The sequence below is a fragment of the Apodemus sylvaticus genome, chromosome 1 (assembly GCF_947179515.1).
Source record: "Apodemus sylvaticus chromosome 1, mApoSyl1.1, whole genome shotgun sequence".
In the NCBI taxonomy this organism is placed as follows: Eukaryota; Metazoa; Chordata; class Mammalia; order Rodentia; family Muridae; genus Apodemus; species Apodemus sylvaticus.
Genome location: NC_067472.1, coordinates 120,003,784 through 120,029,996, shown reverse-complemented (window position 1 = coordinate 120,029,996; position 26,213 = coordinate 120,003,784). Strand labels below are relative to the sequence as shown.

At 34.4% G+C, this 26,213-nt stretch overlaps 1 protein-coding gene across 1 annotated transcript; it reads left to right on the top strand.

The window, feature by feature from the left end:
* Window positions 1-2,784: 2,784 nt before the first annotated feature.
* LOC127681454 (vomeronasal type-2 receptor 116-like) lies at window positions 2,785-24,814 on the top strand. The gene is made up of 6 exons (XM_052177719.1): window positions 2,785-2,990; window positions 7,130-7,409; window positions 7,794-8,597; window positions 9,524-9,751; window positions 10,164-10,287; window positions 23,895-24,814. The coding sequence occupies exons 1-6, from the start codon at window positions 2,785-2,787 to the stop codon at window positions 24,812-24,814; spliced, it is 2,562 nt and encodes an 853-aa protein (XP_052033679.1).
* The last annotated feature ends 1,399 nt before the right edge of the window (window positions 24,815-26,213 follow it).

Here is a 26,213-nt window from a genome sequence, read left to right as displayed (position 1 = left end):
AGTTCTACTTCTACCTAATTTATATAGTATCTAAAATTGTAAATATGTGTGCTTGTGTGCAAGTACTTTATAGGATGAAACATTTCCTCATAGTAAGATCCATCATAGTGATACTCTTATTCATTCTCTGAGCACAGCATGCTTACAAGCCTTGTTTTAATTTTAAAATGCCTCAGCATATCTCTACTAACAAAGAATAATTTTACACTAGATTTTTCTTGGATTTTAAATCTATATAAGGTACATGAGTAGTCATAATAGAGTTGGCCTAAGCTTACATAAAAATATTCAGAACTCTAAATTAATGAGGCTTTATTTGTTTAAAGAGGTGACAGCGAGTATATATTGAGTTTATTTTAGATCCATCATAGTGATCTTATTCATTCTCTGAGCACAGCATGCTTACAGGCCTTGTCTTAAATTTAAAATGCCTCAGCATATCTACTAACAAAAAATTATTCCATTACTATTTGTATGAATATAACCTCTGCAATTAAAGGTTGCTTCTTAAACAAAAATCGAAAGTGTTACATCCTCAGAAAATGATTCAGTTATGGAGATGCTTATCTTTTAATATTGAGGACTTCACTTGTGGAAGCAGTTTCATTGAATGGATAGTGGGGTATAATTGAAGCAAACATTACATATGAATGACTGATTTCAGCATACACGTGCTAATATATATGAACACACAGAATGGATACAGTTATGGTGGTTTTTTATACAGAATGAAGACAATTAAAGGCAAGAAGAACATTATTGAGAATACATATGTGCAATGAATATTTGAATTTCATTCTTCATTCAAGTAAGGTTCAGGCTAGAAAAGGCATAGGCAGTAGAAGAAAACCCAAAAGCTATTATGCAACTAAGTCAGTATACATTTAAATATATTCAATTTTCTTAAAATATATGCATCATGCAAATGAGCTCTCAACACATATCTTGAAACGTTTTCTATGTAATTATTAGATTTTTATATGATTATTAACACATAAATGCATGGGACAAAGGAGAGATAATTAGAAACTTCAAACAACATATGTGACACTGAAGGGACAATATTTAATACAGGTTCCTCAGTGCACAAGGATTTATTTCATTAATTTGAACAGCCAGAAATGGTAGATGACTAGAAGGAAACATAGTGCTCTGAACACAGCAGAGCAGGCTCTGACTCCCAGGGACTGAGGTAGCAAACATAACACCTTGCAAGACGAAGAGAGGTTGCATCCTAATAAGAAGATGAGAAATGGACACACAATTCCCACATCATTATTAGAGAATGAAGATTTTTATCTCATGAAAAATGAAAAATAAAACTTTATTTTTAATAAGAGCACAGATCATGAGAAGTAGACTATAATCCACTGGAAAATCCATTGTTCCAAAATTATTTTGGCAGCAAAAAGTAATCTTGAAAGGCTTAAAAGAATAAATAACATACAGCTGGATGGATAGTGAATGTAGGAATAAAAGAATTAGAGAATGGTGTGATTATGATCAAAATGACTTGTAAAACTAAAGACTATAAGAGAACTAAAATGAAGAATATAAAACATATTCTTCATATGACATACCTGTCCATGCACTATAATTCAATAACTATAAAATACTCCTAAAGCATATGAAAGATGACAAATATATATTTTTCAAAATGCATTCATACAAATGATATTAATTGTAAGCATGATCACTGATTACATGCCATGCCACCTACAATGAAGTTAGGTTTTGCCTTATAGGATGAACTTTGAGGATTTTTCTTGGGAGATATAATTTGTGCTTTGTAATATCTATCTATATCCACCAGAAAACTTCCCATAAAGGAAATCACCACATATCATAAGTAATAAAGAATGGTTATAACTGACTTTAAATTTTAAGTCAAACTGAAAATAATCCAAGACATCTATGCATTGTCCTAATGCATTTGTATGGAAATCACGTTTGCATTTAAAAGACAGTATTTCTTATTAAAACTCACAACTAAGGTTAATACACTTGAGGACACTTAATACAGTGCATAGTACACTCTGCACACTCTCTGCTTGTCATTTCACGTGCCCTTTAATGAACCATGAAATTAAAAAAAAATGCTTGCCTTGGATTTCCCATGTAATCAGCATTTGTTAAATAAAATTAATTTTAAATTATGTATTCTTACATTGTCATGATCTAATATGATTCAATCATAATTATAGATTCAAGACACATGAATCAGACAGAAAGCAACCATATAAAATTAATGTCTGCAAGTGTTGGAGACATATAATGTATAATGCTGTTGCTTACTTTTATTATTTTTTATTACTAAGATCAATTGGGTTCATTTGGATTCTTTGACATAATTCCTTGCAAAACTCATTGAAATAACCTATGTAATCAATGTCAAATATTAGACTTGATTTCAGAAAACTAGATTGATGAACTAGGCTTATGAGAAAATATTCCCAAATGGAATCAAATCTGAAACCTCATGTCTGTTTACATGAATGTAATCACAAGGGATACAGAGAAGCATAATCATGACAAAAATTATTACCCCTATTTTCACCTGGACACAGGATCTCAGATGCAGAGCCCCAGGCCAGAATGTGCTTCAGAATCCCCCAGAGTCAAACAGTGAACTGAAATGTAAATTCTGTGAGAAGTATATGTGTTCTTTTATAGAAACTACACTAATAAAAATGACACCTGGATGTGTTCATAAAAATTTGATACGTGAGGTTCTGCCCTCTGATACTTCATACTGCATTTTGCTCAGGCACCTATCTTGGTGACATGGCAAGCATGCTGTCTGTCATTGTTTTCATCTTGGTTTTGAAGCTTTCCATTCTTTTTTGCCAATTGAGAGACCCCATGTGCTTTTGGAGAATAAAGGACAATGAAAATTATCTAGGAGATAAAGAGGCTGATTGTTTCTTTTTCATTTCTACAAAGCATGGTTATGTAAAGAATGATTACTACAGTGGGAATCTAGACAAGCAGTAAGTGCACCTTACATTTATACATAAATGCACATAAAGCATTCAACATGATGCTGGATGACAAATAAGATTCTCTGTGCCTTCTGGCTGTCCTGCTCTAGGACATGACTAAAATTTATTTTATGTTTTACAGCTGGTCATTTTCCTTCTTATGGTGGTTATAAGGTGTACCTTGCTTTTTGTCATTTTTGAATCAACATCCAGGTAGATGCTGAATGAATGAATCACATTATTGACCTTATTCTGAGAGAGATTCCCTTAATATGACAAATTCCATCTTAGGACTTCATGTGATATTCCTGAGAAAAGTACTAAAAACACTGGTTTTGATTTATTTCATAAAGCGTAAGAGAATGTGCTCTTTTATAGATTTGCTAATGTTTCTTCCATCTCCTTGGATGCCTAGCACCTGAACATCAAACTTCAATATATCTGGCCAGAGTTTCAGTTACATTTATTGAAAAGATAAACAGATCTAGGTCAAATTATATATATATATATATAATTCCAAAAGTAGTTGAAACCACAGAAATTTTAGAAGAAATAGGAAATTGCAGTAGAATGCTAGGTTGATAAGATATGGAAAGTAATGATTTATTAATAATAAATACTTGCTTGTAAAATATAGCATTGAGAATATGATGCAGTAGTCCCAATGAACTGATGTAGATGAGAAAGTATTCAGGAGAAGTTGAACAGTTTGAATAAGAAATCTTCTAAAATAAATGTGTTATTGCTCCCACAACCTAGACTCATGGTGGGCAATCCTTAGCTTAGATGTCAAAGAGAAGGTGCTTATAATTCGTTTTTATTCATTTCATGGCTAAAATTCTGAAAATTGAATCTCCTGAAACTTTCAATAGCATGCTTTCATATTTTGTGGTATAAAATGAGAAAGTTCTAGAGAAGGGTTTTAACTCCTCTTTCTCAGGCTGCTTGTCCTTTGAGTATAGGAAGGCTACTGATTTGCTTGAGTTGATTTTATAACCAGCCACTTTGCTGAAGTTTTTTATCAGCTGTAAGAGTTCTCTGGTGAAGTTTTTTGGGTCACTTAAGTATACTATATTATCTGCAAATAGTGATAGTTTGACTTCTTCCTTTCTAATTTGTATCCCTTTGACCTCCTTATGTTGTCTAATTGCTCCAGCTAGTACTTCAAGCACTATATTGAAGAGATATAGAGGAGACAGCCTTGTCTAGATCCTGATTTTAGTGGGATTGCTTCAAGTTTCTGTCCATTTAGTTGGATGTTGGCTACTGGTTGGCTGTATGTTGCTTTTACTAAGTTTATGTATGGGCCTTGAATCCCTGTTCTTTCCAAGATGCCTGCATTTACATTTTTTGTTGTTCTTTTTTTTCGGATTTGGTTTTTTTGAGACAGGATTTCTATGTATAGCCCTGGCTGTCCTGAAACTCACTCCGTAGACCAGGCTGGCCTTGAACTCAGAAATCCGCCTGCCTCTGCCTCTCAGAGAGCTGGGATTACAGGTGTGTGTCACCACCGCCCGGCTGCATTTCCATTTTTAGCAATGAAATGTAAATTATTAATATAGACACTGACTCATGAATACATTCTAAGCTGCAAAATATTATTAGGTAGTCATCATAATTTTTTATTTTCTTCATTGCAGATGTTCATTACAAATGGCATTGTTGTATCTAAGTTTTTATAAAGCCTTGTACATTATATAACAAATGTGTTTCACAAGAGTGTATTTTTCTCTTCCTATATTGTGTCTACATAATTAAGATGGCTATATGGCTATTGAGTATTATTTTATCAACAGTGTTTAGATATTTCTATAATTATTATTAACACACTATCAAATTTGATAAAGCAAGTAAAATTTCTGTAGTAATATACTGGATTACTAATATACCTATGTCATGACTGGTGAGGTAGAATCTTAAGGTTTTTTGATTTGGATATCTCTGATGATTAGGAATGTTGAACATTTCTTTAGGTGCTTCTGGGCTATTCCAGATTTCTCAGTTGAGAAATTTTTGGTTAGCTCTGTACCCCACTTTTTACATAGGGTATTTGGATGCTTGGATTCTAACTTAAGGTCTTTGTATATATTGGATATCAGCACTCAATAGATGTTGGGTTGGTAAACATCTTTTCCCAATCTGTAGGTTACTGTTTTGTCCTATTGATATTGTCTTTTGCCTTACAGAAGTGATCTGTGTGTTTAAGTATGATTGCAACATATATAGATGTGTAAATCCATCACATAATACCTAGAAAATTTCATTAGTAATCTTGAATGCTGTTTCCTTCAAATCCTATCTTTTCATAACCTCATCCCTACCTTATTCCTAAATCTACTTTCTGTGCCATACTTGTACATTTGTATTTTTTATATAAATGAGATTATATGCTTCATCCATTACTATGCTGTTGTACTAAGCATATTATTTTCCAAGGCCAACTAAATGGCTAGCATAAATCAAATTTATATTCCCTTTATTATTTATATAAAATATATTTTTAGTATAATATACTCACATTTTGAATTTTAATCCCTCAACTTCTGTGAAATCCTGTTCTAATTACCTCCAATATGGGCCCACATCCTTGTATTCACTGACGAAAACTTGTCATATAAAGAATAGTATTATAATATGATAAAAGAAAATTGTCAGGATATTCAAAAAAAATTAAACAAACAGAAAAGGAGTTCTTGCCAAATAAAGGCACGATCAACATGGTTGTATTCAAATAGAAAAGTAGACATATACATACTTACTATCAAGTAGACAATAAAAAGAAAAGTGTGGAAGGAATAAAATAAATACAGAAAAATTATAAACTTAAAAAGTAAAATTCTTGGCAAAATATGATAAAGAGTTTCCAAAATGTCACTGTGTTTATCTTCTCTTTTTTATCCAAATGACATTCAATATTCCCTTGAAAATGCATCACCAGTGAGTTTTTTATCCCAAGGCTGGATACAAAACATAGTTGGGGTTTCTTCCGCAGTAACTTTATTGAAGACACCCTTTCTTTTTTTATTCTAGTGTGGTATTCTGGATGTCGTTATAAAAAATATTTTGCATCCAAAGAGGCATGTTTATTTCTATATCTTCAGTTGCATTCTATTGATCAACTCCCACCCCCTTTTGGCAAATTTTATTAATAGAGTTGTTTAGTAAAATGTGAGATCACAAATGGTTGCAGTCCTAATAGTTATTTCATTATTTAGGGTTGTTTTGTCTATACATTTTTTTTTGTAATTCTAAACTGAAGTTTGTAAGGAAACATCTAAAATATGTGGTATATCTGGATAAATCTGAACTAAATATAACCCAAGGCAAGCTATGTGATAGCCAGTGATAGTCCTAACAGGGAAAATTACAGTTGTAACCAATCTTATATCACTCAATTTTGTACAACGTCATATAGAAAATGTTAAGAGATGAACTGTGTGGAATGAAAAAAGAAAGTATAAGCATTACATTACCAATGAACTCATTGGACTTTTGCAACTACTGAAACAAACAAATATGGCCTCCTATCCTTTATATGTTTATGAAGGGTCATGATATTTTTAGTGCTGATATTGTAAAGAAGTATATCATTCCAGATACTAGATAATTCTCATTTATTTCCACATATGTTATATTTTATAATTATAGAATGAAAGCCTTGGAAGATTAAAAGTTGTCTTGGAAATATTTTTTCTTCATAGAAGAAACAGATATTTTACCATGTTCAAAAAACATAAGAACTGTATGAGTAAATGACAGAATTCTGTTAATATAAAATTAATATTTTAAAAGTTTATAAAAAAGAAAAAGAAAATGTGCATGGTGTCTAATTTCAGCACACAGTTAAAGAAGTCAATAGAAGATAACAGCAAACTCTGTACATGCTTAATACATGTGTATATATTGAACATAAGAGTTCAAAAGAAGTGATATATTTCAATTCATCTAATTTAATAAAACAACTTTAAAAACTGTTAAATTATTTTGCCAGTCTCACACCCTAATATATATACATAGTAAGTAACTGGATAGCCTAATCAATGTGTCACAAAAATCCAAGAATTCGATGCTTAAAGCCCATTGAGCTTTATTTAAGATTACCATAAATAGAACCTATATACACCGTGATTGGTGTGCTCTGTTTTTAGGGTGACACCTAAGACCATCCTCTTCATTTCCTCTGTTTATTTTGCCATTGAAGAAATCAATAGGAACATTCATATATTACCCAACATTTCCCTACAAGTTAAGATTGAATGTAACTTAATGCTGAATCATATGAAAGGAGGTTTGTCTTTGAAAAGAAAGGAAATTGTTCCTAATTACCACTGCAAAAATCAGAGAAGGTATTTAATTGTACTTACGGGACCTCTATGGATGACATCATACAAATTTGGACCAATCCTATACTTCTCCAGAACACCAGAGGTAAGTCACCAAGGGTTATATTTAATGAAAGATTACGTTACTAAAGTCTGGATTTCTGAGTGCGAAGAATAACTAAAAGGCAGAGAATTCATTTATATCTATTCTGATTGTTTAAACATGAAAGTTAGATACTTCCTTTCACAAACACAATAATTTTATGTCAAATTGGTGGGAGAGAGCATAGTGTGAAATGATTTACCAGAAGACTTAAATTATCTCTATTTGTATAGCAATTCACAAGAATTTAGATACTATTTTAATTATAAGATGAAGAATCCACACTTTCCCATACTTCCACCATGTTCTCTAGCACATGTAGAACGTAGAATGTGCACTATGCATTTAATCTTCTTCATAGCGATGCTTATGTTCAATATTTTTCAGATTTACTGTGGTTACTTTCATTTCCTAAATGATCAAGAACAGTTTTCTAATCTCTACCAGATGACTCCCAAGGACACATCTCTATCACTAGCCATGGTGTCCCTAGTAGTTCACTTCAGATGGAACTGGGTAGGAGTGATAATTACAGATGATGAGCATGGAATTGAATTCCTTTCTGAATTGAGAACAGGAATGGAAAGAAGCACTGTCTGCTTAGCATTTGTCACTCTTATCTCATACGAACGGTTATTATACTTTAAAATGATTCATAAATACTATCGCCAAATCATAATGTCATCAGCAAAAGTTGTTATCATCTATGGGGATAAAGAATCTCCTGTACAATTTAACTTCATAATATGGAAATCTAAAGACATTCAGAGACTCTGGGTCAGTGTTTCACAATTTGATATGATCACAACAATAGGAGATTTCATGCTTAATTCCTTGCATGGGACTCTTATTTTTTCACATCAGCATTCTGAGATGTCTGCTTTTAAACAATTTATGCAGACAGTACACCCATCTAATTACAGTAATGACATGTCTTTCGCTAAACTATGGTGGACTTACTTTAAGTGTTCATTGCCACCTCCTAATTGTAAAGGACTGAAGAAATGTCCAACCAAAACACTATTTAGATGGTTTTTTGTGTCACCGCTTGGAATGTCTATGAGTGAAACATGCTACAACTTATACAATTCTGTGTATGCTGTGGCTCACTCACTTCATGAAATGATTTTTCAACATGTGGACACATACTCAGTGAATGATGGGAAAGTACTGGACTATAACTCCTGGAAGGTAATGAATCTTAGACTAAATGACATATATATCATAAGAGATGGCACTCATAAAGGGAAATTTTAGTACAAAATCCATGTAAATTAATAAAATTTATCCTAAGTATATGTCTTTTTGTACTCTGCCACTGCATAAGAGGCAAAACATGTTATTGTCATAATTAATGAGAAAACCAGCATTGGAACCCAAGTCATCATTTCAAAATTTTTCTCATATCATGTCGTCTGGTATTTTAATCATACATGCATCTCATGACTTTATCATTAGAATTTTTTCTCATAAAATTAGTAAATGAAATCAAGAAAATAGCTTGTTTTTTTATTTGATCAAATTTTTTCTAAAAAGTATAATGAATAAATCTGAAATACTTCAAGTACTTTTGCCATATTTTGAACTATTGTGTATTTAGCATTCTTATGAGCAAATAACATTGTGAGCAGAAAAATGGATAATATATTACTACTCTCAAATAAGAAAATTCATGTGAACATGTGTTATGGCACCAAATCTAGTAAGAATACAGTACTTGTAAAGCATAGAGAAACTATTTTACACGTATAAAAATGAATTTTGCCAGGCGGTGGTGGCGCACATTTTTAATCCCAGCACTTGTGAGGCAGAGGCAGGTGGATTTCTGAGTTCGAAGTCAGCCTGGTCTACCGAGTGAGTTCAAGGACAGCCAGGGTTACGCAGAGAAACCCTGTCTCAAAAAAACTAACTAACTAACTAACTAACTAACTAAATAAATAAATAAATAAATAATATAAATTTTTTTTTAAAAATGAATTGTATTTGTTCAGTACTGGATACTTCTGATAATCCAGTATTTAAGGACTGGGTAATGGATATGAATGATATTCCAAACGTTATAATTTCTGTTGCAATGTTTCTGCATAGTTAAAAGTAAATTGACAAATGTGTTTTAGGTGTTCTCTTTTCTGAAGAACATGCAATTTGTAAATCCTGCTGGAGACCTGGTAAACATGGATCAGAATAGAAACCTGGATACAGAGTATGATATTTTCTATATCATTGATATTCTAAAACAATATGGACTTAAAATGAAAATAGGAGTGTTTTCTGGTCATCTTCCAAGCGGACAGCAACTCTTTATATCTAATGAAATGATCGAGTTTGCTACAGACATCAAGGAGGTAATTTGGTTTTAATTTTTAATGATTTACATGAATAAAAATTACCTACAATCATATGTACTGTTGGTTTGCTATAGGATAAAAATTTTAACGTTTCCTCATTTACTGAATTCCCCTATCCTAGATTCATTCATTCATTCATTCTCTCTCTCTCTCTCTCTCTCTCTCTCTCTCTCTCTCTCTCTCTCTCTCCTCTATCTCTATTTCTCTCTCTCTTACTCTTTAATAAATGTTTCACAATATAAAAATCCCCATTTGTTCATAAAAGTTGTATCTATAAAAAGTCTAATTTTGCTTTAGAATATGGTACATGTGAGTGAAAAGTTCTTCAGTGGCTTTCTATTGCGAATCACTGCAACATTTACCACATATGTAAAACTGTTTTCTCTATTAAGTATCTTATTTTCTTTAGATGCTACCCTCTGTATGTAGTATTCCTTGCAGACCAGGACTCAGGAAATATTTTAACGAAGGAAAGGCTGCCTGTTGTTTTGATTGTTATCCCTGCCCAGAAAATGAAATTTCCAACATGACAGGTAAGGGTATATTTTCTCAAAGCACTGATATTGCTTACATCTCCCATATGCACCTAGTTCCCAAAGTCATTATGGAAAGGGAATGACAAATGAAAGTTAAAAAATTAACCCCAATAACACTGTGATTTGAAATAATTACTCTTTATTGGAGTTCATTTCTCTCTCATAATTCTAGAACCAATGATAATTATTTCTTCAGAGTAATAAATATTAATGCATTTTTATCATTGTATACTTCATTTTTAAAGACATTGATGCTATGTATTTTTGTTTTTCTGAATTCTCTGAGTTTTACAGCAGTCACTAGATATTGCTTGATGTTATATCATGTTTTAGCAGGGTTTTTTTTATTTTTATATGGTGGATCAATAAAATGTTAAGAAGTTTGCATTTTCAATTGCCCTTTGGTGCACAGATGAGTTTCAGAACGATAAATGGATCGCTTAATAAAAAGCTTTTTTTATCTAAATATGTCCATTTTATTAATAAACAACACAATTTCCACCATGACCTTGACTCTACCAATTTCTCCACTTCTTTTTTTTTAATTTATTGATATATTTATTTACATTTCAAATGATTTCCCCTTTTCTGGACCCCCACTCCCCGAAAGTCCCATCAGTCCCCTTCCCTCCCCCTGTTTTCTCACCCAACCCTTCCCACTTCCCTGTTTTGATTTTGCTCTATACTGCTTCACTGAGTCGTTCCAGAACAAGGGGCCACTGTTCTTCTTGTACCTCATTTGATGTGTAGATTATATTTTGGGTATTCCAGTTTTCTAGGTTAATATCCAGTTATTAGTGAGTGCATACCATGATTCATCTTTTGAGTCTGGGTTACCTCACTTAGTATGATGTTCTCCAGCTCCATCCATTTGCCTAAGAATTTCATGAATTCATTGTTTCTAATGGCTGAATAGTACTCCATTGTGTAGATATACCACATTTTTTTGCATCCACTCTTCTGTTGAGGGATACCTGGGTTCTTTACAACTTCTGGCAATTATAAATAGGGCTGCTATGAACATAGTAGAACATGTATCCTTATTACATGCTGGGGAATCTTTTGGGTATATGCCCAGGAGTGGTATGGCAGGATCTTCTGGAAGTGAGGTGCCCAGTTTTCGGAGGAACTGCCAGACTGATTTCCAGAGTGGTTGTACCAATTTGCAACCCCACGAGCAGTGGAGGAGTGTTCCTCTTTCTCCACACCCTTGCCAACACCTGCTGTCTCCTGGATTTTTAATCTTAGCCATTCTGACTGGTATAAAGTGAAATCTCAAGGTTGTTTTGATTTGCATTTCCCTAATGACTAATGAAGTTGAGCATTTTTTAAGATGTTTCTCTGCCATCCAAAATTCTTCAGGTGAGAATTCTTTGTTTAACTCTGTACCCCATTTTTTAATAGGGTTGTTTGGTTTTCTGGAGTCTAACTTCTTGAGTTCTTTATATATATTGGATATTAGCCCTCTATCTGATGTAGGATTGGTGAGATTAATATATTGCTTCCACAGAGATATTATACTTAAATAGTTACCAGTATTTACATTTAGATTAGTAAAAGCTTTGAAAATAATTTCTGTAAGTAGGAGTGCAGTAAGATGAAAAAAAAATTACTTGCAGTTTCAGGACTTAGAAATAGCCAAGCAAATAACTAAAAGTTTAAGAAGCAGGGCAATATATAAATGATTGCAAATGGTTTACATGTGAGGATTATGAAGATGAAGTACACATTTAAAAAAAAATACAATGAAGTATTATCCAAATTTCAGGATACAACCCAGACACTACAGTATAAAATGAAACCACTTACTTATTATAATACATAAATAATAAATTGATAAATCTTAATTGATTCAAAGGATATTGTAGCACATATATCCTAATCAAATAAATGGTTAAATTTATTGACTTTTGCATTGGTTGACTCCAGCACACCAAAATAAATTTTATTAAATTTGCCTTGTTCCTATATGTTTTTCCTTTTTATTGTAAAAAGTGTCTTCTTTCATACAGAGCATTTAAGCATTCTCAACTTCCAATTCCTCTACTCTACTTGGCTTCCTCCCACATCCCTCTCTCAAAGAACCATTCTTCCTATATTTTATGTCCAAAAAAGTATGGGCCTCCAAAACAAGATAGTCAAACAGGACAAAAGAAGATACAATAAGTCAAGCCAAGAGTAATCATACCAAGGATAGAAAGGGCAACCCGATAATTGGAAAGGAATTTCAAGAACCTCCAAACAGTCAGAGATATACCTGGTCCCACGGATAGCAGTCCCACAGGAACTCAAGCTAATAGTCATACCATCCATGAAGAGCACCTCATGCAGTCCTACTCATGCTTCTTGCAAGATGCTTTGTTTTTCTGACTCCCTTGTGAGAGTTCTGCCTCGTTGAAATGGTAGAATATGTTTGCACTTGTGGGCACACGAGATTGTTTGTGTATGTGTGTGTGTATGTGTGTGTGTGTACATGTGTCTGTGCATGCAACTCTGAATTCCCTCTGTATTTTTCACTTTTTCATACTGTATTCTTCTGAAAAGGAGGATATGATGAAGATGTCTAATTTAGTCGCTCTCTGCATGCCTAGATATTGTTCTACATACCTGCTCCTAACAAATCTTCTCTAGTGGTTCCATGATAGAGAACAGAACTGATCTAACAACTAACTACACACACACACACACACACACACACACACACACACACACACACATATATATATATATATATATATATATATATATATATATGTATATATATACATATATGCATATATATATATATATACATATACACACACATATATATATACATATACATATATATTTTTATATGTATATATATACATATATATACATATACATATATATTTATTTATATGTATATGCCTGTTGCTATATGTACTTTATACACACTATTATATATATATATTTATATATATTTATATATATATTGATATATATATTGATATATATTGGTATTTGTATATTCTTGATATATTTATATAAACAATGTAGCATAATATCAATTAGTAATCATTCCTTAATTTTTTATTTCTTATTATACTAATAAAATATATTTAAAATATACCACACAGTATTGACATATTTTAAGTCATCAAAATAATTTTAATAGTTAAATGCCTCTTAAATGTACATGATATCTTCTGAAGCTAAAATTAATAAGTACTCAACAAGATTTTAAAATCTATTTGGAACATTAAACATGAACGAAGTAAAAAAATATCTTATGATGATCTCTATGAATGGAAATTGTGACAAGTTTCTAATTAGATAGAATATTTTTCATCTCCAAGGGAGAATATTCAGTATAAATGTGGCTTCACAGAACAAATGGGATAGTATTCGTTTTGTTTCTATTTTTGTAATAGTTTGAAGAGTATTGGCATTAGGTCTTTAAATGTTTGACAGAATTCTGCACTAAAACCATTTGGTCCTGGGGTTATTGTGGTTGTGAGACTTCTTTTTTTATTTTATTCGATATATTTTTTTCCATTTTGAATGATTTACCCTTTTCTGGCTCCCCACTCCCTAAAAGTCCTATAAGCCCTCTTCCGTCCCCCTGTTCCTCCATCCACCCCTTCCCATATCCCTGTTCTGGTATTGCCCTATATTGCTGCACTGAGCCTTTCCAGAACCAGAGGCTACTCCTCAGTTCTTCTTGGACATCATTTGATATGTGGATTATGTCTTGGGTATTCCAAGTTTCTATGCTAATATCCACTTATCAGTGAGTGCATACCATGATTGATCTTTTGAGACTGGGTTACCTCACTTAGTATGGTTGTGAGACTTCTAATGACTGCTTCTATTTCTTTAGGGGTTATGGGACTGTTTAGATGATTTATTAGATCCTGATTTAACTTTGGTGCTTGGTATCTGTTTAGAATATTGCCCATTTCATTCAAATATTCCAGTTTGTGGAACATAGGCTTTTAATGCCTTTGTTCACCAAAAATTTGATGATTTTTTGGATTTCTTGTTTGTGTTGTCATATCCCCCAATTCATTTCTGATTTTGTTAATTTGGGTCTCTGCTCCCTCTGTGTAGTTAGGCAAAGGGTTTACCTATCTTGTTGATTTTCTCAAATACCAACTTCCAAGTTTGGTTGATACTTTGTATAGTTCTTTTTGTTTCTACATGGTTAATTCTAGCCCTGAGTTTGATAATGTCCTGACATCTACTCCTCTTGGGTGTATTTGCTTCATTTTGTTCTAGAGTTTTCAGATATGCCCTCAAGGTAGTAGTGCATGCACTCTCTAGTTTCTTTTTGGAGGCACTCAGAGCTGATTTTTTTCCACCAATCACTGCACTCATTGTGTCCCACAAGTTAAAGTATGTGGTGGCTTCCTTTTTATTAAATTGTAAAATTTAATTTCTTTAATCTCTTTATTTTATCTTGACCAAGATATTATTGAGTAGGGCATAGTTCAACTTTCCTGTGTATGTGGGCTTTCTGCTGTTTTAGTTGCAATTGAAGCCTTAATCCATGATGATCTGATAGTATGCAAGGGATGAATTCAATTTTCTTGTATCTGTTAAGACCTGTTTTGTGACTGATTATATGGTGAATTTTGGAAAAGGTACTGAGGTCCTAAGAAGAAGGCATATTCTTTTGCTTTAGGATGAAATGTTCTATACATACCCATTTGGTTCTTAACTTCTGCTAGTTTCACTGTTTCTCTATTTGGTTTCTGATTCCATGATCTGTCTGGTGATGGGAGTGGGATGTTGAAGTCTCCCACCATTATTGGGTGAGGTGCAATGTGTGCTTTGAGCTTTAGTAAAATTTCTTTTATTAATGTAGGTTCCCTTGCTTTTGGAGCATAGAAGTTAAGAACTGAGATATCTTCTTGGTAAATTTTTCCTTCCATGATTAAAAAGTGTTCTTCCTTATACTGTTTGATAGCTTTTTGTTGAAAGTTGCTTTTATTCAGTATTAGAGTGGCTAATCCAACTTGTTTCTTGGAACCATTTGCATGGAAAATGGTTTTCCTCCTCATTTATCTGATGTAGTATCTTTGTTTGACACCGAATTGTATATCCTGTATGCAGAAAAATGTTCCATCCTATTTATGTACCCATTCTGTTAACACATGTCTTTTTAGTGAGGAATTGAATCCATTGATTTTAAGAGATATTAAGGAATAGTGACTGTTGCTTCCTCTTATTTTTGATGTCTTTTTAAATGTTTGTTTGACTATCTACTTTTGAGATTGTTGAAAGAAAATTAATTTATTTCTTTTTCTAGGTTATAGTTTTCCTTCTTGTGTTGGAGTTTTTCCATTTATTATACTTTGTAGGATTGGATTTGTGGAAAGATAATGTGTAAATTTGTTTTAGTCAAGGAATATCTTGGTTTCTCCATCTATTGTATTTTGGGGTTTTACTGGGTACAGTAGCCTGTGCTGGCACTTTTGTTCTCTTAGGGTATTATGACATCTGCCCAGGATCTTCTCGCTTTCCTATTCTCTGGTGAGAAGTCTGGTGCAATTCTGATGGTTCTGCCTCTATATGTTATTTGCCATATTTCCCTTACTGTTTTTAATATTCTTTGTTTTGTTCATTTGATGTATGGACTACTATGTGACAGGAGGAATTTTTTTCTGGGCCCATCTTTTTGGAATTCTGTAGGCCTCTTGTATGTTTATAGTCATCTCTTTCTTTAGGTTAGGGAAGGTTTTGTATAATTTTTTGATGATATTTACTGCATGTTTATAATGGGAATCTTCACTCTCTTCATTACCTATTATCCTTTTGTTTGGTCTTTTCATTTTGTCCTGGATTTCCTAGATATATTAGGTTAGGAGGATTTTCTATTATACAATTACTTTAACTGTTGTGTTAATGTTTTCTATGGTATCTTCTGCACCTGAGATTCGCTGTTACATCTATTGTATTCTATTGGTGGTATTTGTATCTATAACTCCTGATTTCTTTCTTAGGTTTTCTATCTCCAGGGTTGTCTCCCTTTGTGATTTTTTTTATTTTTATTTTTCCATTTTTAGATCCTAGGTGATTTTTTTTCAATCCCTTCACCTTTTGCCCGTGTTTTCCTATAATTGTTGAAGAGATTCCTGTATTTTCTCTTTAAGGATTTTAAGCAGTTTACCTGTGTTCTCCTGTATTTCTTTAATGGAGTTATTTATGTATTTCTTAAAGTTCTCTATGATCATAATGAGACATGATTTTAAATCAGAGTCTTATTTTTCTAGTGTGTTGAGGTATCCAGGATTCACTGTGGTGGGAGAACTGAGTTCTGATGATGCCAAGTAGTCTTAGTTTTTGTTGCTTATATTCTTTCCCTTGACCTTCACAACCTGGTTATCTCTGGTATTAGTAGATCTTGCTATCTCTGACTGTGGCTTGTTTCTCTTGCAAACCTGTATGCCAGAACACCTGGGAGACAAGTTTGCTCTGGGAAGAATTTGTGTATGGAGAGCTGTGGTTCAGAGTCAGCTCTGGGATGCAGACTGAAACCAGAAGGATCCTGTCCCAAGGCTGTTCCTTGGTTCTTGTGTCCTGATAGCAAAGGTGTGTCCCTCTTGGACCAGGAAATTTGAGCAGAAATAGTGATTATACCTGAGCTCACAGGTGAGTCAAAACTTCTGGAAGACCAGTTCTCTCCAGAAAGTATTTCGGCATGGAATGTTTAAGCACAGTATCAGCTCCAGGAGCAAACAGAACCTTAAAGGATCCTGTCCTGGTCTACTCATTAGTTCCTGTTCCTTAAAGGTTCTGGGCAGGACCCTCTGAGCAGAAGTGGTGCTCTTACCTGTGCTCACAGGTATGTCTGCACCGCTGGGAGACCAACTGTCACCTGACTGTATTTGGTTAAGGAACACTATGGCACAGGATCAGCTCCGGATGAAGTCATTAACCAGAAACTAGAAGTGTTGTCCAGTGGAAACTCCCAGAGAGTTTCCAGGCATTCAAGACTTCCTCAAATTTTGATATAAATCTTTCGCACTCTGAGGTTGTGGTGAATTCTGTGATCTCAAACTCTTCAGACTAGGGATCACGGTCTGCTGCCATCTAGGGGAGCAGAGCATCAGCCATTCCTTAACATTTTAAAAGAAATGTTAAGTACTTTTTGGGATTTCCTAGTTCTCAGGAATATTCATTCTCTAGGTTATGACCATCCAGGTAGGGTTTGCGTTCAATTCCTCTTGTGGAGTGGATGTCAACTTAAAGCAGTCATTGTTTCATCATTTCAAAATGTTATGAGCTACAATTGCCCCAGTACACTTTGAAACCTGGATAGATTTTACTTGAAGGGTTTAGTGGATGGTATAATGTCTATGTTTGTTTGTTTAGCCTGTAGAATAAGAATTCTTGTGCATAAAAACTATACCTTTTCTTGTTCAAAAACTAAAGTCATACTCATCATCAAGAATGGGGTCACACTATCAGGTTTCAGATGGTTATCTTCAGACCAAGCACCAACATGGGTTGTTTAAAGATTTTTCTTGTCAACTGGTAAACCAAAATCGCAACCAATCTTAACCCAGCCTATTACTTTCCTAGTTTCCAAAGATCGCAAGTTTATCGTCTGTATTCTCCTTTAGTAGAAGTCTTTACTATGGTCATCCTCATAGATTCTACATTCAAAAATGTTTCTACTCTACTACATTTCCACATGGTCATCCTAATATTTTCAAATTTGAGCAGTTCACTTTTCACCCACCTTTCTTAACCCACAACAGACTACTTGATCGTCTGTCGTCTTCTGCCCTCAAAAACAAATATACCATGCATGTTTAAATCACTGTTACTCTGTAAAACAGCTTGAGGGATGCTTTAGCTTCTAGAAGTTCTTTCAAGAACAGGACTTTTTAACTATCTTGTTTGGTTATTTTTCTTCTTCCTTTTTTCTTTTTTGTGTGAAGTTAAGAATTGTATTTAAGGTATCTCTAAAGAATTGTGTTAGTATTTTGATGTGAATGGTATAATTGCATTGAATCTATAGGTTGGTTTTTCCAAAATGGCCTATTTTACTATTAATCCTACCAATCCATGAGCATGAGCAATCTTCCCATCTTCTGATATTTTATTCAATTTTTTTCTTCAGAGACTTTAAATTCTTGTCATATAAGTCTTTCTCTTGCTTCGTTAGTGATTTATTTTGTGTGAGTATCATAGAATGTATTGTTTCCATAATTTCTCAGCTGACTTATGGTTTATTTAAAATGGGACTACTATAATTTTTTAGGTCATATTTTATCCAGTCACTTTGCTGAAGGTGTTTTTCAGTGGCAGTACTTCTCTGGTGGAATTCACAGAGTCACTAATGTATACTATCATATCATTTGTGAATAGAAATCCTTTAACTTATTCCATTCCAATTTGTATCATCTTCATCTCCTATAGTCATATTGCTCATGCTGAAAATTCAAGTACTAAGTTTACAAGACAGGGAGAGATGCAGGAGAGATGTCTCATCAGGGATTTTATCAGAATCTCTTTAAGATCTATCCACTTAATGTGGTGATGTCTTTGGCTCGGTGTATTTTGATTTTATTTTGTTTGTGTGTACACCTTCTTCTTTATCACTCCAAGAATTTAATCACGAAGGTGTATTAGATGTGGGACAAAAATTTTCAGTGTTTAATGAGTTAATCCTATAAATCTTTTTTCATCTTTTTTGTATGGTTTATTAGGCTGATGGAATTTTTTAATATGCAACATCTCTGACTTGAAGGCCACTTTATCATCATGGATGATGTTTTTAATGTGTTATTTTGATTCCCTAAAAACAAAACTCACAACAGTTTTTGAGTCAAGACTATTATCATCAAAGATCATAAAAGAAATTGGTCCCAAATTCTCTTTGCTTGCTGAGTTATTATGTAGTTTAGTTATCCAGGTTTCTATAACTTCATAAAAATAATTTGGCAGTGTTTCTTTTTTCTTTTATTGGATATTTTCAATTTTTACATTTCAAATATTATCCCTTTTCCAGATCTCTCCTCTAGACCCACCTAACCCATTCCCCTTCCTCTTGCCTCTATGAAGGTGCTCCCCCAACCACCAACCCATTCCCAACTTCCTGTCCTCTAATTGCCATATTAATTCTAATACTGGAGCATAGAACCTTCACAGGCCCAAGGAATGCTCCTCCCACTTAAGCCTCACAAGATCATTCTCTGCTACATATGTGCCCAGAGCCATGATTTTCTCCATTTGTACTCTTTGGTTGGTGGTCTAGTCTCATGAAGCTCCAGGGGTTATGGCCAACTGATACTGTTGTTCCCCCTATGGATGTTTAAACCCCCTAACCTGCTTCAGTCCCTTTTCCAACTCCTCCATCAAGGAGCCCACATTCAGTCCAATGGTTGGCTAGTAGCTTCTGCCTTTGTATTTTTCAGACTCTGGCAGTGCCTCTCAGGAGACAATCCTATCAGGCTCCTGTCAGGAAACAATTCCTGATATCCTTAATAGTGTCCAGGTTTGTTACTGTAATGGGATATATCACAACATGGTGCAGCCTCTGGATGGCCTTTCCTCTTGTCTCTCCTCCACACTTTACCTCTACAATTCCTACTATGAATAGTTTGTTTCCCTTTCTATGAAGCACTGAAGAATATATACATTGGTCTTACTACTTATTGAGCTTCATTTGGTATGTGAATTGTATCATGGGAATTCTGAGCTTTTAGACTAATATCCACTTATCAATGAGTAACTATCATTGTTTTCATTTGTGACTGAGTTAACTCTCTCAGGTAGATATTTTCAGGTTCCATCCATTTGCCTGGGAATTTCATGAAGTCATTCTTTTTTAATATCTAATACTTCAATTCATAAATGAACGCCATTTTCTGTATCCATTCCTCTGTTGATTCCTCTGAGTTATTTCTAGCTACTGGCTGTTATAAATGATGCTGCTATGAACATAGTGGAGCATGTGTTCTTATTACATGTTGGAGATTTTTCTAGGTATATTACCAGGAGTGGAATAGTTCAGTCTTCATGTAGTTCTATGTGCAATTTTCTGAGGAAACTTCAGACTGAATTCCCAAGTGGTTGTACCAACTTACAACATCAGCAATGGAGAAATGTTTTTATTTCTTCACATTCTTGCTGGCATCTGCTGTGACCTGACATTTTGATCTTAGCCATTCTGATTAGTGTAATGTGGAATCTCAGAGTTGTTTTGATTTGCACTTCCCTAATGACTTAAAATATTGAACATTTCATTAGGTGTTCCTTAGTCATTTCAAGGTTTCCTCAGTTGGGAATTCTCTATTTAGTTCTCTTCTCCAGTTTTAAATAGGGTTATTTGTTTCTCAGACCTGAAAGTTTTGAGTTCTTTGTATATATTGGATACTACCCTCTGTTGGATATAGGATTGGTAAAGATCTTTGCCAATTATGGTTTTTTTTTTTTTTTTGTCCTGTTGACAGTGTTTTTTGCCTTACAGAAGCTTTGTAATTTTATGAGGCCCCATTTGTCGATTCTTGATCTTAGCACATAAGCCATTGGTGTTCTGTTCAGGAAAATTTCCCCTGTGGCAATATTTCTTTTGTCTCAATTTTGTGGTACATATCACGGAGCATTGGTATTTGCTTTATGTTGAAAATCTGGTAGATTTCTGTGCAAGAACCATCTGGGCATGGGTTTACATTGATGGGAAGCATTTTGGCCACATCTATTACCTTAGGGATTATGGGAATATTTACATTCTTTGCTAGTCTTCATTTAACATTAGTAAGAAGTATATACATAAAAAATAATCAATTACATATAGATTATTCAATTTCATGTAGCACAGGCTTTTGACATAAGATTCAATGATTCTTTGACTTGCTTCAATGTCTACTGAGAAGCATGGATGAAATGTAGGTAGTGGTGGTAGCTTGATTCTAACACCATAAAATGGTGGCAGCTGTCCAGGTCTTATGCTGGCTAAGGCTTAAATGTATAAAGGCAGTGTGTGTGTGTGTGTGTGTGTGTGTGTGTGTGTGTGTGTGTTTTTCCAGGAATTCAATACAATATTGAAAATACATTTTTTATATTATTTAATTATTCTGTTGTTGTTGTTTCCCCCTTAATACCCCTGCCACCGATCCTCAATTCGTTCCTATTCCTCCATGATTCCTAGATTATTCTCCCCTCCACCAGGGTCTTGCACTGGGCTGTGTATGCTGCTGGTTGGTGACTCAGTCTCTGGCAGCTCCTTGGACTTGGAGATAATTTGTCCTTTTGGTCTTTCTTTGGGAGTTTCATTCCCATTCAGCTTCTTCAGTCCCTCCCCTAATTCAAACACAGGAGTTTCTGACTTCAGCCCAACAGTGGTGAGAATGAGTCTGTCTTTAGCTCCATCAGCTGCTTATAGGTCCTCTTAGAGGACAGTCATGCCAGGCTCCAGTCTATAAGTACATTAGAGCATAACTAATAGTGTCAGGCCTTGGTGCCCCCCTCTCCCATGAGATGGATACCATACTGGTTTGGTCATTGGATAGTCTTTCCTTCATTATCTTCTCAGTTATAATCCTTGAAATAATTTTAGACCTGAACAATTCTAGATCAGAAATATTGTCTGAGGGATAGTTACCATGTTTCTATATTTGAGGTCATGATGATCTACTGAAGGTGGGTTCTTTGAGTTTCCTCTACCCAACATTGGGCCTTGTTGCTAAAGTTACCACCCATGAGTCCTGGGAGCAGCTAACCTTTCAGAATTCTAGTACTTTCTAAACCGTTCTCCACCAACCACCTTTCCAGACTCTATTTTCTGTTCATTTAATTGGTCATGTGTTCTTTTTTCCTGAACCCCCATATCTAATCTTGTTCCCCCCTTTTCCTCCATCTCTTCTCTTAACACTATGCCTTCCCTCTGTCTGCTGTAATTACTTCCTTCTCCTTTCTAAGTGGAATTGAAATATACTTACTTGGTCCTTTCTGCTTATTGAACTTCTCAAGGTCTGTAGGTTGTTTCCTAGGTAGTCTTTGCTTTTTGTGTACTATCCACTTATCATTGAGTTCATTCCAGGCACATTCTTTTGGGTCTGAGTTATCTCACCCATGATGATATGTCTAGTTCCATCAATTTGTCTGCAAATTTCATGATGTCCTCTTTTTTAATAGGTGAATAGTATTCCTCTGTGTAAGTGAACTACATTTTCTGTATCCATTCTTTGAGGGATATCTGGGTTGTTTCCAGCTTCTGGCTATTACAAATAAGTCTGCTATGAACATTGTGGAACAAATGTCCTTGCAGTATGGGTGTGTCATATTTTGTGTATATGCCCAAGAGTAGTTTAGTTTTATCTTCATGTAAAATTATTTCCAATTTTCTGAGAACCACTAGATTGATTTCAGAGTGTTTGTACCAGTTTGCAACCCCACAAGCAATCAAAGAGTTTTCCTGCTCCTCCACATTATTGACAGAATTTGTTGTTATTTGGGTTTTTGATGTTAACCATTCTCATTAGTTTGAAGTAGAGTCTCTGGTTCATTTTGATTTGCATTTCATTGATGATTAAGGATGCTTAACATTTCTGTAAGTGCTTCTAAGCCATTCAATATTAGTTGTTGGGAAACATTTATTAATCTATGTACCCCGTTTTTTAATTTGGTTTCTTTTTTTTTTTTTTTTTGATACTTTGGAGTTTAGCTTCTTGAATTGTTTATATATATTTGATGTTAGCCCTTTGTCAGAAGTAGATTTAGTATGATTTTTTCCCAATCAGTAGGTTTTCAATTTTTACTATTGATGGTTTCTTTTGCCTTACAGAATCATTTCAACTTTATGAGGTCCCCTTTATCAATTCTTGATCTTAGAGTCTGAGTCACTGATATACTGTTCAGGAAATTCCCCCCTGGCTAATGAGTTTAAGGCTGTTTCCCAGTTTCAATTATATTAAATTCAGTATGTATGGTGTTAAGTTGAGGTACTTGATCCACTTGGAATTAAGCTATATGCAAGATGATAAATACAGATATATTTTTATTCTCCAATATAGAGACCACCAATTAGACCAGTACCACTTATTGGAAATGCTTTCTTTTTTTCACTGTATTTTTAGCTTCTTTGTCACACATCAAGTATTTATAGGTATATGGGATTATGATGTATCCATTAGGCAAAACTCTAAGTTTTTATTGAATATGATTTTCTCTAATGATATCTCTTTCAAAGGTAAGTTTCTATAATGAATGGTAAAGACTATAAGTATTTGTATGTGTAATAACAAATGTGTAGAAAAAAGTTAAGATTATAATGGTTTAGTAAAATATTGGCTGTAAGTTCCTTTCCAAGACATAGAGTGGCAGAGTATATATGTCAAAATATGTGCTTGAGACCATATATACAACCACACTGTTTTTTGAAACATCTCCTTGTAAGATAGTTTTCATAATATACACAATAACAAGTGAAAATTGTATGATTCTGTAGGTGATAAATGTAAGGCATAGTATTATGGACAAATAAAATTGGAAATTAAGATCATATCTTATAATGCTTCCATATTTAAGTTTGTTTCTAACACAAGATGAAAGAATAATTAGTGTTACTTTATCTTGTGATCATTCTAGAAAAATTAAATCTGATAATACTACCCTTCCTACACTAGACATGGATCAATGTGTGAGGTGTCCAGAGGATGAGTATGCCAACACAGATCAAACTATCTGCCTCAAGAAAGTTGTGACCTTTCTGGATTATGAAGACCCCTTGGGAATGGCTCTGACTGGTGTGGCTCTGTGCTTCTCTGTTCTCACAGCTGGTGTACTTTGTGTCTTCTTGAAACACCGAGATACTCCAATTGTCAAGGCCAATAATGAAACTCTCAGTTACGTCCTACTCATCTCCCTCATATTGTGTTTTATCTGTTCCTTGCTCTATATTGGTCATCTGAGTATGGCTAGCTGCATCCTGCAGCAGACCACATTTGCCATTGTGTTCACTGTGGCTGCCTCTACTATCTTAGCCAAGACAATTACTGTAGTACTAGCATTTAAGATCACTGTTCCAGGAAGAAGACTTAGGTGGCTTCTCCTTTCAGGGGCTCCTAATTACATCATTCCCATATGCACCCTGATCCAAGTGATCATCTGTGTAATCTGGCTGGGAACTTCTCCCCCTTTTGTTGATTCTGATCTGCACATGGTACATGGACACATCATCATTGCTTGCAACAAAGGTTCAGTTATTGCCTACTTCTGTGTCCTGGGATACATGGGCTCTCTTGCTTTCACAAGTTTCACTGTAGCTTTTCTGGCTAGGAATCTGCCTGACACATTCAATGAAGCCAAGCTCCTGACATTCAGCATGCTGGTCTTCTGCAGTGTCTGGATCACCTTCATTCCTGTCTACTACAGTAGTAAGGGCAAGGCTATGGTTGCTGTGGAAGTCTTCTCTATCTTAGCCTCCAGTGCAGGAATGCTTCTTTGCATATTTTTGCCAAAGTGCTACATTATTTTGTTGAGACCACAAATAAATTCTTTTAATGAGTTCAGGAAAATATATGCTAAAGCTATAAATATTAATTGAATGCAATTTTTATTTAGTACACCAAATGTATATCCATTGTCACCACACTGCTTACTATGTATTATATCAATATGTGGGTTTCTCCCATTAAAACATGTAGAAAACCAAATGGACAATAAAAATCTAACAAATGATTTGGATGTCAGTTTATTGGTTCTTACCACATAATCAGATTTTTATCATTGAATTATCTTACATCTGAACATTTTTACCATTTTATACAAATTATTTCATTTGATACATATTGTCCAGAAGAATTTTGGTATTATTATTAGCTTTCAAGAAAAATTATTAAAATGTGGATCATATATTCAGATTGCATTTAATGAGAAAAACCTATATATTGATCTAGAACTAAAAGAAAATCGATAAACCATACTTAAATAATTATGTGTGGTGGTATCCCTGGATTTGGGATAATAAGAATAAAAAGGAAGGCTCAAATGAGGTTGTTTGAACCTCACTCAGACTAAGAATCAGAAAATATTTGGATGTAGATGGAGGAGGAAATTGGTTGGGAAAGAAATGGTGTGAGGATTACAAAGATCAGATGTAAAGACAGATGTAGAAATCTAGGAATAGAAAGCCAGGTCAGTAACCAAAACTTGGAAATAGGAGGCAGAGAAGGCATCTCAGTGATATGTCAGAGATCTGGGATGGGGGTGGCTCCAAGGAATATAGTATAGGGGTTCTATCTGAGATCCTGACAGTGTACAATTAAGATCCTGAAATGCCATGCTCCTGTGGACTAGCAGGACTCAAAGTGGACATCAACTAAAAAATCTTCAACTCAGAATTATTCCTGAATTCCACATTGAAGTGCAGGGACAATGATGGAGGAAATAAATAAGCAATGGATGGGCCCATTTAAGAGTCATCCCATGGACAAGAACCAATCCCCGAAATGACTTAAGCTACCCTATTATGTTTTCAATAAGAAACCTAACATAATTATCCTCTGAGATTCTCAACTCAGCTACACAGAGTAACAGATGAACAGAATCGTAGCTAAACATTGGACAAACTCAGGATAACCTATGAAAGAATTGTGAGAAGGACTGAGAGACTCGAAATGACTCTTGGCCTCCAAAAGTCAAAAAAACAAAGATGATTAACCTGGACCTTTGGGTGCTCCTAGAGATGCACTATCAAGTAATGATCATACATGGGCTGGCCCTAAGCTGCCTGCACAAATGTAGCAGAAGTGTTGCTTGGAACTAATGTGGGTATGCAACCGCCTAGAGCAGGGCTTCTCTCTGACTCTTCCTTGCCTGTGCAACCTGTTTCCATGACTGGGCACATTCTCTGTCCTCACTGGAAGAAGTTGTGCAAGTCCTGAAGTGACTTGATAGCTCAATGTCAGTTGGTACCCTAGTTGCTGGGGAGGGGATATTCTTAC

Excerpts from the sequence above, each read along its gene's own strand:
- LOC127681454 (XM_052177719.1), top strand. The coding sequence starts at position 2,785 with ATGGCAAGCATGCTGTCTGTCATTGTTTTCATCTTGGTTTTGAAGCTT. Across the intron at positions 8,598-9,523 it reads TGGACTATAACTCCTGGAAG|GTGTTCTCTTTTCTGAAGAA; the intron begins GTAATGAATCTT and ends AATGTGTTTTAG. Across the intron at positions 9,752-10,163 it reads TTGCTACAGACATCAAGGAG|ATGCTACCCTCTGTATGTAG; the intron begins GTAATTTGGTTT and ends TATTTTCTTTAG.